The 12,754-nt window shown below is 40.8% G+C and overlaps 2 protein-coding genes across 2 annotated transcripts; one reads left to right on the forward strand and one right to left on the reverse strand.

Moving 5' to 3' along the window:
* Positions 1–2,070: 2,070 nt before the first annotated feature.
* On the reverse strand, positions 2,071–8,230 carry LOC131247854 (uncharacterized). The gene is made up of 3 exons (XM_058247766.1): positions 7,520–8,230; positions 4,324–4,991; positions 2,071–3,141 (listed from the first exon to the last, which is right to left on the reverse strand). The coding sequence occupies exons 2-3, from the start codon at positions 4,932–4,934 to the stop codon at positions 2,466–2,468; spliced, it is 1,287 nt and encodes a 428-aa protein (XP_058103749.1). The 5' UTR covers positions 4,935–4,991; positions 7,520–8,230; the 3' UTR covers positions 2,071–2,465.
* LOC131247856 (uncharacterized) lies at positions 6,032–6,821 on the forward strand. The gene has a single exon (XM_058247769.1). It carries the CDS (start codon positions 6,091–6,093, stop codon positions 6,682–6,684), a length of 594 nt encoding a protein of 197 aa, XP_058103752.1. The 5' UTR covers positions 6,032–6,090; the 3' UTR covers positions 6,685–6,821.
* Positions 8,231–12,754: the final 4,524 nt, after the last annotated feature.

Raw genomic sequence — 12,754 nt, forward strand, 5'->3', positions numbered from 1 at the left:
TTAGACAAACCAAAAATATGGCAGATCCAATTATAAGGTGGGCCAATTCATTTATAAAAAAAAAAACCATTCCAAATATCTTAATTCAAGTGTGGTTCATTTGATGATCTGATCTGATTGACCTTATGTTTTGTCCATGTTATCATCATGACGTGGATGTTTATCAGGTTAGATGTTATACACATAGCACGTATATTCCACAATTTTTTACTTTCACTAATTTTAAAGGAAAAAAATAAATGATGTCAGTTTTGTAATTTAATCTGTCAAAATGCACCTCCACGTGGAGGCATTATTTGGTAAAAATCCCAAAAAATTTGCAAACGCAGAACCGGAGCTATGATCATTGATCCACTACGGTGGAAATTCCACTTTCAGTGGAACGTTGGAGAGGAGTTCCCTGTAGGTTGCAAATGGACAAAAAATAAGCATAATAAGATGATCAAAGCCATACAATTTAAGGGCAAAAATGGTCCGTCCATTTTACAGGCCCTTAATTGACTGGATGTGATCACCAAATCGGTGTGAAATAGGGAGCACGTGCAATTCACAATGGGCCTTTTCCACCCAAAAGCCCAAAATGATCATATGTATGAGGGTCTTATTGGGCTTCATATATAGCTGAAAAAAGTCTAAACTGAAATTTGAATATTAGAATCTTTCAGTCCGGGAGATTATTTTGGAAACTTAACATCGACCATCTTAAATTGTGATTAGAAGTCTGGATCACCATGGACCCCACATGTACGGAATCATGCACCTCAACAAACTAATCATTTTCTGACGATTATGTACACCTAAAGAAAGGAATAAAACAGCAGCAGCAACAATTACCAGAGAGGTTCATAAACCCCTGGCCCCCGTCATCTCCTACCATCTAAAGACAGTCGGTGAGCTAGCTAATTTCAAAGCGTGGATTTTTCAAAGCCATCCAAATGCATGTGGTAGGAGATGCGCTCACCCACTCAGTGCATGAAATCTTTTCACTAAAATAATAATTTTATTGAAGGGGGCGCTCCTAATTGTACAGGAGTAGAAAATGTGGGGCCCATCTGATGGATTCCCACCATCCAGCCCGTCTATCCGATGCATCACCTTCGAAGAACCCTTGCACCCCAAAACTCTGCTCCATCCAGAACTTATGTGGGCCATAGCAAAGGGAACCATCTGTGAGGGAACGCCTACCCTTGAGTTGTACAGGCTCCCACATTAGTCGCCTGAACCCTTCCTCTGAAGGGTCTCAACAGCCTTAATTATATATATACACACACACACACAACATGGTGGGCCCCATGCCAATCAAGGGCGGTCATTACCTCTCAATATGCTCCCTGTGCTGTGGCACATCCGATATCTTGGATAGGTCTGATTTTTGGGCTGTGAGGGTTTTCTGAGGTGAAACATCTCATGGACAGATTAGATTCTGTGAATGCATCACTGAACCCCACAATCTGCTGGGTAGCGCTGTAGGCTTATAGTGGTAGCGTTACCACGGGAGCGAACCCCTTGTTGAATTAAAATCCATTCGAACTATTGCTGTAAACGGGCCGGGCACTCGGGTCGGCCCTATTCAAAATCTGATTTCAGGCTCGAGCCCGGCCCATTGACACCCCTAATCCGGACTCAGCTAAACAAATCAAATTTTAACCGTCCACTCAGTCCCAGCCAGGCAACAATACACAATGCAGGCGCGCACACAAAATTATTGCTTAAAAAGTACACGAAAGTAACACGAAGGCTCATGAGCTCATAGCCATAACATGCAAAACCTTTGTCACTTCCAGCCCCTGAGCTTGCATTTGTAAATGCAGGCCTGTTTTCATTTGGGACCTGATGAAATAAAAGTAGGTCCCAGCTCTTCAGCATTGGGAAAACAAAGGCCACCATTTTCATACCCCCACAAAACAAAACAAAAAAAAAAAAAAAAAAATTAAAAACTAAAAATTAAAAGAGCTCCTGCCAGCAGAAATGATGAACCTTTCTGTGCCCATCACCTCCAATGGGGCCCCACATAGTATCTAAGTTAGTGCTCTGATGATCAGAAACTATTGATCTGGTAGACCACCAGACTGAAAGGTAGTAACTAAAATATGCAATTATCAGGTGATGATCACCATCAATCTGTGGATGGCTCACAAAAGAAGCAATGCCTCGCTTCAACAGGCAAAAGTTGAACAAAACGAATGGCTACAATCACCTGATCCCAGCAATTTTGAGAGGCAACCCATAGGTGTGCAGCAGACAACCAGATCAGCTCCTGATCACTGAATGGGGCGCTGTGAATTGCACAATTCAATTCAAAGCAGCATTTTTCTGCTACTAAAACAAGTTCAATTGGGCACTCTCTTTCACAAGTCAACCATCATACATGGGCTCTGCATATGTGAGTACAAGATGCCAGCTGTGCTGCTGCAAATAACAGGAAGAAAAGCTCTTTCATGTTCCTGTCAATCACATACGTTCTGCTATAAAGAATGGTGGGTACTCCTCTTAGCCTTCCTCCTGAAGGGCCTACAAGCCTCCATGCTGAGGTCGACAGCCGCAGCAAGTGCCATGAAGATGGCTGCATCCTCCACACACGTGACGTGCCGCATGGCCAGCTGCACCAATGGCTTGCTGCTCTTCCCTTCACCTCGCACCTTACAGTTCATGACAAATCCCCCCACGGCAGGCCCCACAGATGTGAAGTCTCCACTGCTCTGTGGGCTTGGTGCAGGTGTCCCAGACGGTGTCTGCCTATCCATATCTATGTAGAACTCCCCACCCTTTTCAGCATTGATCAAGATCTCTGACACTACAAGTCCAGCCTCCTGACCTTCCGAGACAAGGTGCAGACGGCAGCAGACAGAGTCTCTGGTACCACGCTCACGCCACGCTTCCAGCCGGCCCCATGGCTGCCAGCTTTCTGGCCCACATGAGTCAGGGCGGAGGATTAGCCAGGCACCTGGGTTGGAGCGAGCAACACGGTCATAGCCCGTGGATGGCACAAATGGAGTCGCCATGAAAGCAGCCGCAACAGCAGAGCCAGAGAGGTCATGGATCATCACCTTCCAACCCTTCCTCTCCATTCTATCAGCATCATGGTCGATGCCACCAGTGGAGCTTGACCAGTAGTTGCTAGTTGGGTCCATCTGAGATGCCCTGTTGTTAACCAACTTAAAAACTGTTAGCAAATCAATCCGACCACCACGTCCAACATCCACAACGGAAATGGAAGTGTTATAGTAAGATGATCTTCATATTAACAGAAGTACTGAAAATGGTGAAAACAATTACTGAATATATATATATATATATATATATATATATATATATATATATATATATAAGACATTTTCACTACTTATTAGTACATTCCTTCATACTTGTGGAAAGCACGAAGATCAGCACCTCCCCCACCTTAATGAAAAATATTGTGCCCCTACCAATTGAATAAAACAAACACCTCCCACACACAACTTTCAAAACAAAAAAAAAAGAAAAAGAGAAACACTCAGATGGATGACAAACATATCAGAACATTTAGGAATGAGAATCCATCAGAGTCCAATATGATCAGATAGTGATGGGTTTTGGCACCCACACATCTCATCATTAGTAGTTACTTCGACTACTAAGCAGCTAATTGGATATGTTGGACCCATGTGTCATCACCATCTGAGTAGGCAGTGGCAAGATTCTTATGTAAAGATAATTTAGAATGTTTGGTGAACACTGGACCATATCTGCTAGAAGGATTGACAGAAAACGGTATTTAGGGAGGTTATCCTCATAGAGAAAAGGTATGGTAGCTAATTTATGTATTTACAACGTTAGAATGCCTTTAATAGTTTCTCTTTCATATTTGGTCTTTGTTTAGTGCACATCTCCCCAAAGAAAATTCAAAGAAATCAACAAAGCATAATCATGAAGGTTTGTATTGGCCAGGGAAGCGAAAGACTGATATTATAAGGAAAACCAACCAATTTGTTGGAATGATTAGCAAGGTCCACATCTACTTGCCTGCAAGGCATCAAGGTTAGTACATGACAAAAGAGCGGTGAATATATGACTGCTATCAGCAGCCCAAAATGATGGATTTGATAAGACATTGATCATGCACAGCTGACTCACAGAAACTAAATACAAAGACAATTGGTATGACAGTTTGTAGAAAGGAAGAATCATTGATTGTAAGAGATTATTGTCTAATTCAAAGAACTTTGGTTAAGATATACCAGAGAATTCATGCAATTTCTGGAAAAATTAATCCAGAATTAGCATGGTAAAAGTCAACAGCGATGAGAACGGGAAGGGAACAGAAGAGGTTACTACAGTACTTACCTCCTGTCCCGACTGAACTTGCAACTGAAAATGGGCTGCTTGATGGTGCCTTGAAGCTGAACAATCTGGGGACTCAGCGAAGTCTCATCTTCAAACTGGAAAACATATCTCGGATCTGGATCCAGCTTCACTCTCAGATGGAGCTCTGGCCCCGGTTTCCCGCCCTCCTGCCTGTTCTTGCCAATGCCAATCCACCCATTGTGAAGCAACAGCGACTTTCCTTCGCCCCACTCAGGGCCCACCTGCAATCTGAATGTCCCAATCAGCTGCTTCCTGCTACTGACACCACAATGTGACCCCTGCCTCCCTGTGAAAACAGTGATCTCCAAATAGGCATGAGGAGCTTTGAAACAGCCTGGTGTCAGCAATGCTTTCACACTCGACTCTTCGAGATAAAAGCTTGTGGCAATGCTATGAGGATCTGGGGTAGCTTCAGGGGACGAAATTAAGGGGACTGATGCCGTTTGAAGAGGGAAGCCTTGCAGATGGATCTCACATAAGCATGGGGAAGAAGATGAGTGGATTCCAGCCCTCATGGCCTTCGAAGCAGCTACAGGGATTCTCAGCCCCAGCGATCCAACCGACAACCTGACAAAAGCTTGTGGATCCATTGGTGTCACAAATATCTCTCCATTTCTAACAAACTGAGAGTCATCTGGTAAGCCAACCTGATACATTTGTAGGCATAACATTAGGGTTGGACAAATGAAGGTACAATGCATTGTTTACAGAAGAAAGATAATGGGAACTAATTAAGCATTTGCTAGTATGCATAGAAGGATGTGCAAGCATGTCAAGCTCATTCCAGAGAGACCAACATCCTCTATTACTTCAAGTAAGATATTTGTTGGGCTCTCCATGTGGCAAATTGAAACAGATTGCTAATGGGACTGCTAAGGGAACTGTCTGTCAAGGAAGAACTGCACATCTTAAGAGAAATGAGAATGTGAGGTCATGTTTTATTCCATCAATATTCAAAGTCGCCATTGGTGATCTTGTCCAATTTTTATTTCAAAACAGAGAGCTAAATAAGGTACTTGATTTGTGTAGGAAGATTTCCTGTACTAAATAGATGCAAAGATGAAATTGTATGTGCAGTAATTGATTGGGGGAATAGGTTATCCCATCATCTTTCACATAGAGAAGAAAGATTCGATAATGGTGATCCAAGACTAGTAATGTAAATGATAGAAATCTTGCCCATCATCTAGACAAGCATGCAAAGGTGGACATGGTGGAAATGCCTACAAAGGTAACTGCGGCTAACAGGTGGGCAGTAAGCTGAAACTTTTCAGACTACAGAGACATTTCTTGGGGCCTGTCATTTTTCACTCTATTTTTTTTTTTTTTTATTCTTTGTTTTTGATAACTGGCAGTAATCTGAAACAAGTGGTTTATCATGCAATTTGAATGGGAGGCAAGAAACAAGAATGATACCCATCTGGAGGCTTGTGGGAGATTATCAGAACCAAGCTTATTATCTCAGAAGAAAGAGAAACATATTATACTGCCATTGCAAGTTAGGAATTTTCTTTACCCAAGGGAAAAGTGACTGAAATTCCTAGGCAGATGCTTTTCATATACAAAATACATATCTCGCTCTCCAGCCAGGCAAGGAAGATACCAAACCTCCTCCTCGCTATCCTAGATAGCTCCTTCCCTTGCCAGCTATCCCAGAGCAAAAACCATCAACATAAAATTTAAGGCCACCACACTTCTCTGAATGTTGTCTTTTACAGGATATTGACCATTACTTCCCAGTTCCCAATGACAAAACTAATTACCCAGCGCCACACCCATCCGCTGATCTGGTTGGCAGCCATATTCTGCACTGTGGTGGCCATCGCAGTAATAATTGCAGGTGTTGTCATATTCGTGGGCTACTTAGCCATCCGGCCCAAGCTCCCCTACATCAGCATCACATATGCCCATCTAGACAGACTAGACTACGACCAGACTGGGCAATTCAGTACCCAGATCACCCTCGAGATCACTGCTACTGACGAGAACACCAAGGCCCACGCAAGGTTCTCTGCTCTCAACTTCCTTCTCCGCTTCCATCAGGTGGCCATAGCTGAGTTGAGAGCAGAAGAATTCGACGTGGTCAAGAACAGCACACTCAAGCTTGAATATGTTATACAGTCTTCATCGATCCCATTAGAACCGAGGGCTCAGGACGAGATGGAAACTTCATTGAGGCAGGACAAAATATCGTTTCAACTGAAAGGGGAAACAAGGACCAGATGGAACGTTGGACCTGTTCGCTCAGTCAAATTCTGGACGCACTTGTCCTGCCAACTCGATTTTATCCCTTCCAATGGAAGCAGCATAAGCCCACTTTGCAGCTCCAAAGGTCATTGATTCATTTGGATACGGCTATCGTCTGTAAATGGTTAATCTTTCTTCTTCTTATTTTTTATTTTATTTTTTTCTCTAGTGTTCTTACTACCTTTTCAAACTAGGAATGGAGGTTATACAAAGTTTAGGCGCCATTTGGATGTACCCCAAAATCACCATTTGATCAGATATCCATGGTGACTACCTTTTTCAAACTAGCAATGGAGGTCAGAAAATATGGTTTAGGTGCCGTTTTGGATGTACCCCAAATCACCATTTGAAACTAAACATCCGCAGGCGATTCATTTGTAGCAGGTGGTATCAGAGGAGCCATTCGAGAAGGGCGTGTTTTCACCCTGAAGTCAACATCCAGATAATTTCAAGTCAGACCTGAAGCTATCCGGATGGAGAAAAGGGCAGAGCGCATGCCATCCACCACAAAACTAACGTTCTTCATTTTTCTTCTCCACATTGTGAGTAGTATATTGCGGGAGTGAATATATAGGTTACATGGGGGGAAAAAAAAGGATTTTTACTAAGAACATCAATGTCATTGAATTACGATTAAAGCAAATTTACCCATGAAACCACCAAAAAAATGGTCCAACAGAAATTACAAAGATAAAAACTGATAAGTTTAGCTATGAACACAACACAGATCGCATTGCAGTATATATATTTTTTTTAATAAAAAAAAAAACCATAAAATTTTCCGAGCAGCACAGCTATTAGAACATTGATTTACAAAAGAAAGAGTAGAAAATGCTACAGAATTAAGTTCAATTACTAACAGAAATTCATCCATGAAATCTAATGAGCAAAACAGAATGCGTATACTGATAAACGAACAGGGGCGCACCTTTAACTATGCAGTCTTTTACCAGCCCTCCCCGGCGCAAAATAGCACAAAGGAAAGCAGATATCACTACGCAGCAGTACGCGAAAACAAAGGCTTTTTCGAAGCCCGAAACCCCAAGAAAAGAAAAAGTTGGACAGACGGGAGAGAACGAGAGACAAGAAAAAGGAAAAATTCACATTTTTTTCCCTCAAAAGCAAGCTCTTTTCCAACAGAAAAGAAAAAAAGAAAAAAAAAAAAATCGTTTTCCACGCGATCGATCCCCAAACCGTTGAAGAATTCCCGCGAAAGAAGAAAATCGGGAGCTCTTCTTTTTTCTTTTTTTTTTCTCGCGAAGACCAAACTAGAGCCTCCCGTCTGTACGAAGAAAGAAAAGCTATCTAGGAATTCAACCGTTGAAGCGGTGGGAGATCTCGATCAATCGAAAGAAGTAGAGAATCTCTCTTCCGATCATCGAAAACCTAAAGGAGCTCGCATTTCCGAGAAGTAGGAGAGAAAGGCGAAGAAAAAGGAGTCCGGAAGGAAGGGGAAAAAAAAAGCTCTGAATGCGATAAAAAGGAGCTGACGAAGAAAAGATATTAAGAACAGTATAAATAATTAATTATAAAAAAGAAAGAAATCAAGAAAACGATAATAGAAAAAGGTTAAACAGAGACAGGAGGTCGCGAAATCGGATACAGCTGTAATCGAGTTTCATATGAGATCGCTATCAAACAGACAAGAGAGAGGGAGAGAAGGAGAGGGGGATGACTTCAGCATATTAAACTGTCAAACGCGACGATAAGTCCAATGAGATTTTTCTTTTTCTTTTTCTTTTTCTTTTAATAAAAAAGAGGGAGAAAATTGAGTTTTCACGAAGAAAAGTAGATTTTTCACTGATCTCCTATTTTAAATTTTCTTGTTTTTGTCGTCTGAAATTCCGGAAGCTCCGAGGGGTGCTGAGATCCAATGAGGATTTTGTAGTGCTTAAATACAGGCGTGTCAACACCCGCTCCTCAAGGTCACCGGCTGTACCGGTTTAACTATACTCTTGCCGGTTGCTTTAACTGGAGAAAAACTTTCATACTCTGGCAGTGTGGGATAGATGATACGCTCGCATTTCAATGCATGTAGTGTACAATTAGTCAACTTAAACAGTTCAAATTATGGTAACTGATGTTAATGTATCATGAACTGAAAAATTCAAGCTTATCTTATTATCTGGCCATCAGATTGGTGGACATTTATTGGACGGTTAGAAATGAAAAATATCCAATAGTCATATTTCCACAAACAAGGAAAGGAACTTATTTAAGAGTTGTTCAAACCAATCTCATCCCAAGGTTGTGACTTTGCAACCGTAGGCACTTTAGTTGATTTTATTTTATTTAAATATTATGGGTACAAAAATATTTTAGTGCACTATGCTCATACTTATGTCTTAGACTGAAATGTTCATCCATACCCTTATCCATTAGCATGCGGGGCACCCATTACTGACTTTGGATACTAATTTATAATACAATGGATATGGACCTTCTATTTCCGAGTCACTGATTGGATGGTCAGGATCATTAGATCACATAGAGATGAGTAATTGAAAGCAGGCCTCACATGATATGCAGTTACTTAGACCTTTTCTAATATAATAATATGGGTTGCTCATTTATTAATTGTTAGGATTTAAGATGGTGTGATCAAAGTAACTTTTTAGAGAGATGGACAATTAAAGATGGGCCCCACATGATCGCAGGCTCATCTAAGCTATCACTCTTTTTCTAATATAATATATTTATGATTGTATTAAGAACTAAATTGGCTAAAAGGAGGAGAGCAAAATAGGAGAACCCATATGGCGGACTGGTCTTTTGTGGCTTTTCCATAATTTTTCTATTACAGGCGTGTCATGTGGGTGAGAACCTGAGATCCTAACCAATAGATCCTTATGTACCTGGTACAGACGAGTGCAGCCCATATTTGGTAGATCACAAATGTTGATCTTATCGCAGTCAATATGGGTTGGTTAGCGACCCAAAACTTTTCAAAGATTGGGAGATCCTAACCATCCAATCTTCATCCATTCATCACAACTGTTTCTGTAAACTTATCTAAACATCATATTCACGGGAGCTTGATTGAAGGATTAAAAACTTCCAATTAGGAAATCTTGTTAAGAAACTCCATATTTGCACTAGGTCCCATCAGACAGATGGTCTGGATCATCTAATTTTGTTCTCATTTACACATAATAGGGAACCAAAACTATGTTTAAGTTACATGCGGGAGGACCCATAAGTTCCCGTATGATACACGTCCGATGTCTCTTTCTCCTCTGACGTTAAGGAAGCCCTAAAAAGCCAAGCAGCCCCTCATTATTCACTCACTATTCAGTGGCGTGTAGCCTTCAATTCAAGGGTGCATGAGGAATGAATATTCTTTATGGCCTGAAGGATTTTATATCAACACGATTCCTTCGCTTGATTGGACGGTTCTCATTTTTCGCAAGCATCAAGGAAATGGGTCACGAGCTGCATTTACTACAGAAAACTAGATATAAAAAGGCAAGGACAAGAGAGAGAGAGAGAGAGAGAGAGAGATTGACATATCACTCGGAAGAAGAATGGACAATTAATTGCAACTCCTTAATTTCATCACACAAGGGACACTGGACTGTGTTACATGTGAACGACTTCCGAATCAACAATCTCAAAGGCCGAATGTGGCCATGGCCCAGTACTTGGGCAGATCAGATGGTCCTAATTAACTGCTTGATTGGAATTTGGAGGCAAAAAAAATGGGCAGTGTAAATTGAGCACTTACACATCATCTTTTCGCCTGATGTTAAAGGCCCACATGCAGTGGGGCCTCCCATGTCACCATGGAAGCTCAAAACGTTGTTGCAATCTGAATAACGTTGCCTTATTTAAGTATTAAAAAAAAGAAAAAGAAATGAAATGTCTGTTGACTTCAGAAAAAGGAATCAGAGACCGGTGAAACAGAAATGAACCCGTGCCCAAGCTTTGTGGCGCCCATCACGTACGTGAAATCCGCCTGGTACATCAGGTGATAACCATTATTTTCACCGTACACAAAAAAAAAAAAAAAAAAAAGTCTAGCCCACTAGGAAAAGTCAAGTGGCCACATCAATTACAAAAATTTTAAATTATTTCTAAAACCTCTAAGTCACCTGGTCTAGCCTAGACAGGCATAAATTCTAGAGCAGGTTGTATAAATGATTTTATACCTTCTCTTCAATTCCGTGAGTTGCACCTTCTGTTTTTTTTTTTAATTATTATTAATTTGATGAAAGATAGACACCATGGTGGCCCCACACACATTCCTATTCCCATTGTTATTTGTGGTGTGGTCCAGCGACCTGAATTGAGGATCTGACTGATTTTGGTGACAGGGCTATATTCGAGGGTAGCACAACATAGTGGCCCCCAGTCAGATCAAATGAACATTCCTAATCTCTTATTGGTAAGTATTGAACTGCAACATTCTTCATTAACTATCCATTAAATGCACTCCAATTACCTGGGTTGGAGATTCACTCGCCATAAGTTTTTATTCATTATGCATCTAAATTGGGGCCCACCATTTGGATAATTTGGTTTGCATTATCAACTTATATCATTTCTTAGATCCTTTGTATCAACAATCACATGAAATGCATGCATGCAATCTTTTTCTTTAAAAAAATAAAAAAATAAAAAAATTCCATCTGTTCCTAAGAAGTAGAGGTGTACACGAGCCTAACCAAGTCGAGCTTGACACAGCTCGACTTGGCACTGCCACTTGCTGACCCTAGCTCGAAATCAGCTTGACTCGGTCCTTGAGCCTAACTGGCCAGCTCAGCTCAATTCGGTCAGCAGCTCAGGCCAATTCGAGTCAAGATCGAGCCGAGTTCGCCTATGCAACATTTTCATGAACACATGGTCTGCACCTTCAAAATCTCACTGTATATAAATAGCAACAATGGTTTCATGGGTATTTTATCAAACACCATATAAGCAACATAAAAATCAAGAAAAAATAGTATTTGTTTCATATATGCACATTTCTTGCCACCGGTCACACTTCATTGAGTCATTTCATCAAACACTTGGTGAGCAACAACAATATCAAGGTAACCGATTCACTGAACTGGTTTGATTCGAGTTGGATTTGAGTTGGATTCGATTTGAGTTGAGTCAAGCTCAGGCAAGCTCGAACTCGTTTCGAAATTTTTTCGAGCTCAAAAAATCAGCTTAACTCAGCTCGAACTCAATTTCGAACCGAGTCGAATCGAGCTTTTTCGAGTCGAGTTGAGCGAGCTAACTTTGCTCATGTACAGCCCTACTTATAAGGGTTCTCACCACCATTTTCTGCTTAGAATTGTTGAGGGATCGTGGAAGCACATAGAGATGAATCAAGCAAAATATTTCAATCGCACAATTAAGTCCAATCACAAAAATTTAACGTGAAAAAATCTTTTCAGGAAAAAATCACGGCACAAAGCGATAATAATACACTATGAAAACATAAAATTACAAAAGATAGAAATTACTTGATTAGAGCAAGCCTCAAATCTCCCACCCTTGAAATCTTTTAAAACGAATTAAAAAGCTTTAAGATACCCCAAATTCCGATCACACCCATATATATAATATATACAAGAATCACAATTGAAATTGAAAATAAATTCCACACTTACCCAATTTTGCACCCGTGCTCGATGGCATTGACAAAGTTTCAAAACTTTCTAGCAATAAAACATGGAATTTTCAAATTTTTCCGATGGCATGGAGCGTCTATTTGATGGCATCGAACTCTACTCAATGTCATTGAGCAGTCTATCAATGACATCGACATACCCATTGATTTATAAATTTAAGACATCAACAACAATAATTATACTTCATTAACGGGTTTTGATGGGAAGTAGTCCTATGTCTATCACACACTGCCATGCTGGGGAAATGGTATAGGTTTCTGGCCATCTGATTGCACTTAAGATAGATGTGACTTGGCTACTCAAAGCGGTAGTAGCGGGACTGGTTACACTCTCCCATGTTGTCTCCAGAGAAGAGTTTATTTCACCTTGTTGCCACTCAACATCTCCTGCATGCGTCACCACTTGAGCCCACATGTACAGTGTCAAAATAATAGGAACAGTCTGTCTTCTTAGTGGTATTATAAATGGCGAACAAATCAACATTGCAAAAATCTTGCTTCAAACGTAATCCTGACTTGGAGTGGAATGTAAGCCATTGAAAA

Source organism: Magnolia sinica, chromosome 6 (assembly GCF_029962835.1).
Source record: "Magnolia sinica isolate HGM2019 chromosome 6, MsV1, whole genome shotgun sequence".
Taxonomy (NCBI): domain Eukaryota; kingdom Viridiplantae; phylum Streptophyta; class Magnoliopsida; order Magnoliales; family Magnoliaceae; genus Magnolia; species Magnolia sinica.

Coding starts and splice junctions, on each gene's coding strand:
- LOC131247854 (XM_058247766.1), bottom strand. CDS start 4,934: ATGGATCCACAAGCTTTTGTCAGGTTGTCGGTTGGATCGCTGGGGCTG. Junction 3,142..4,323: donor AAGTTCAGTCGGGACAGGAG/GTAAGTACTGTA, acceptor GGTTAACAACAG/GGCATCTCAGATGGACCCAA.
- LOC131247856 (XM_058247769.1), top strand. CDS start 6,091: ATGACAAAACTAATTACCCAGCGCCACACCCATCCGCTGATCTGGTTG.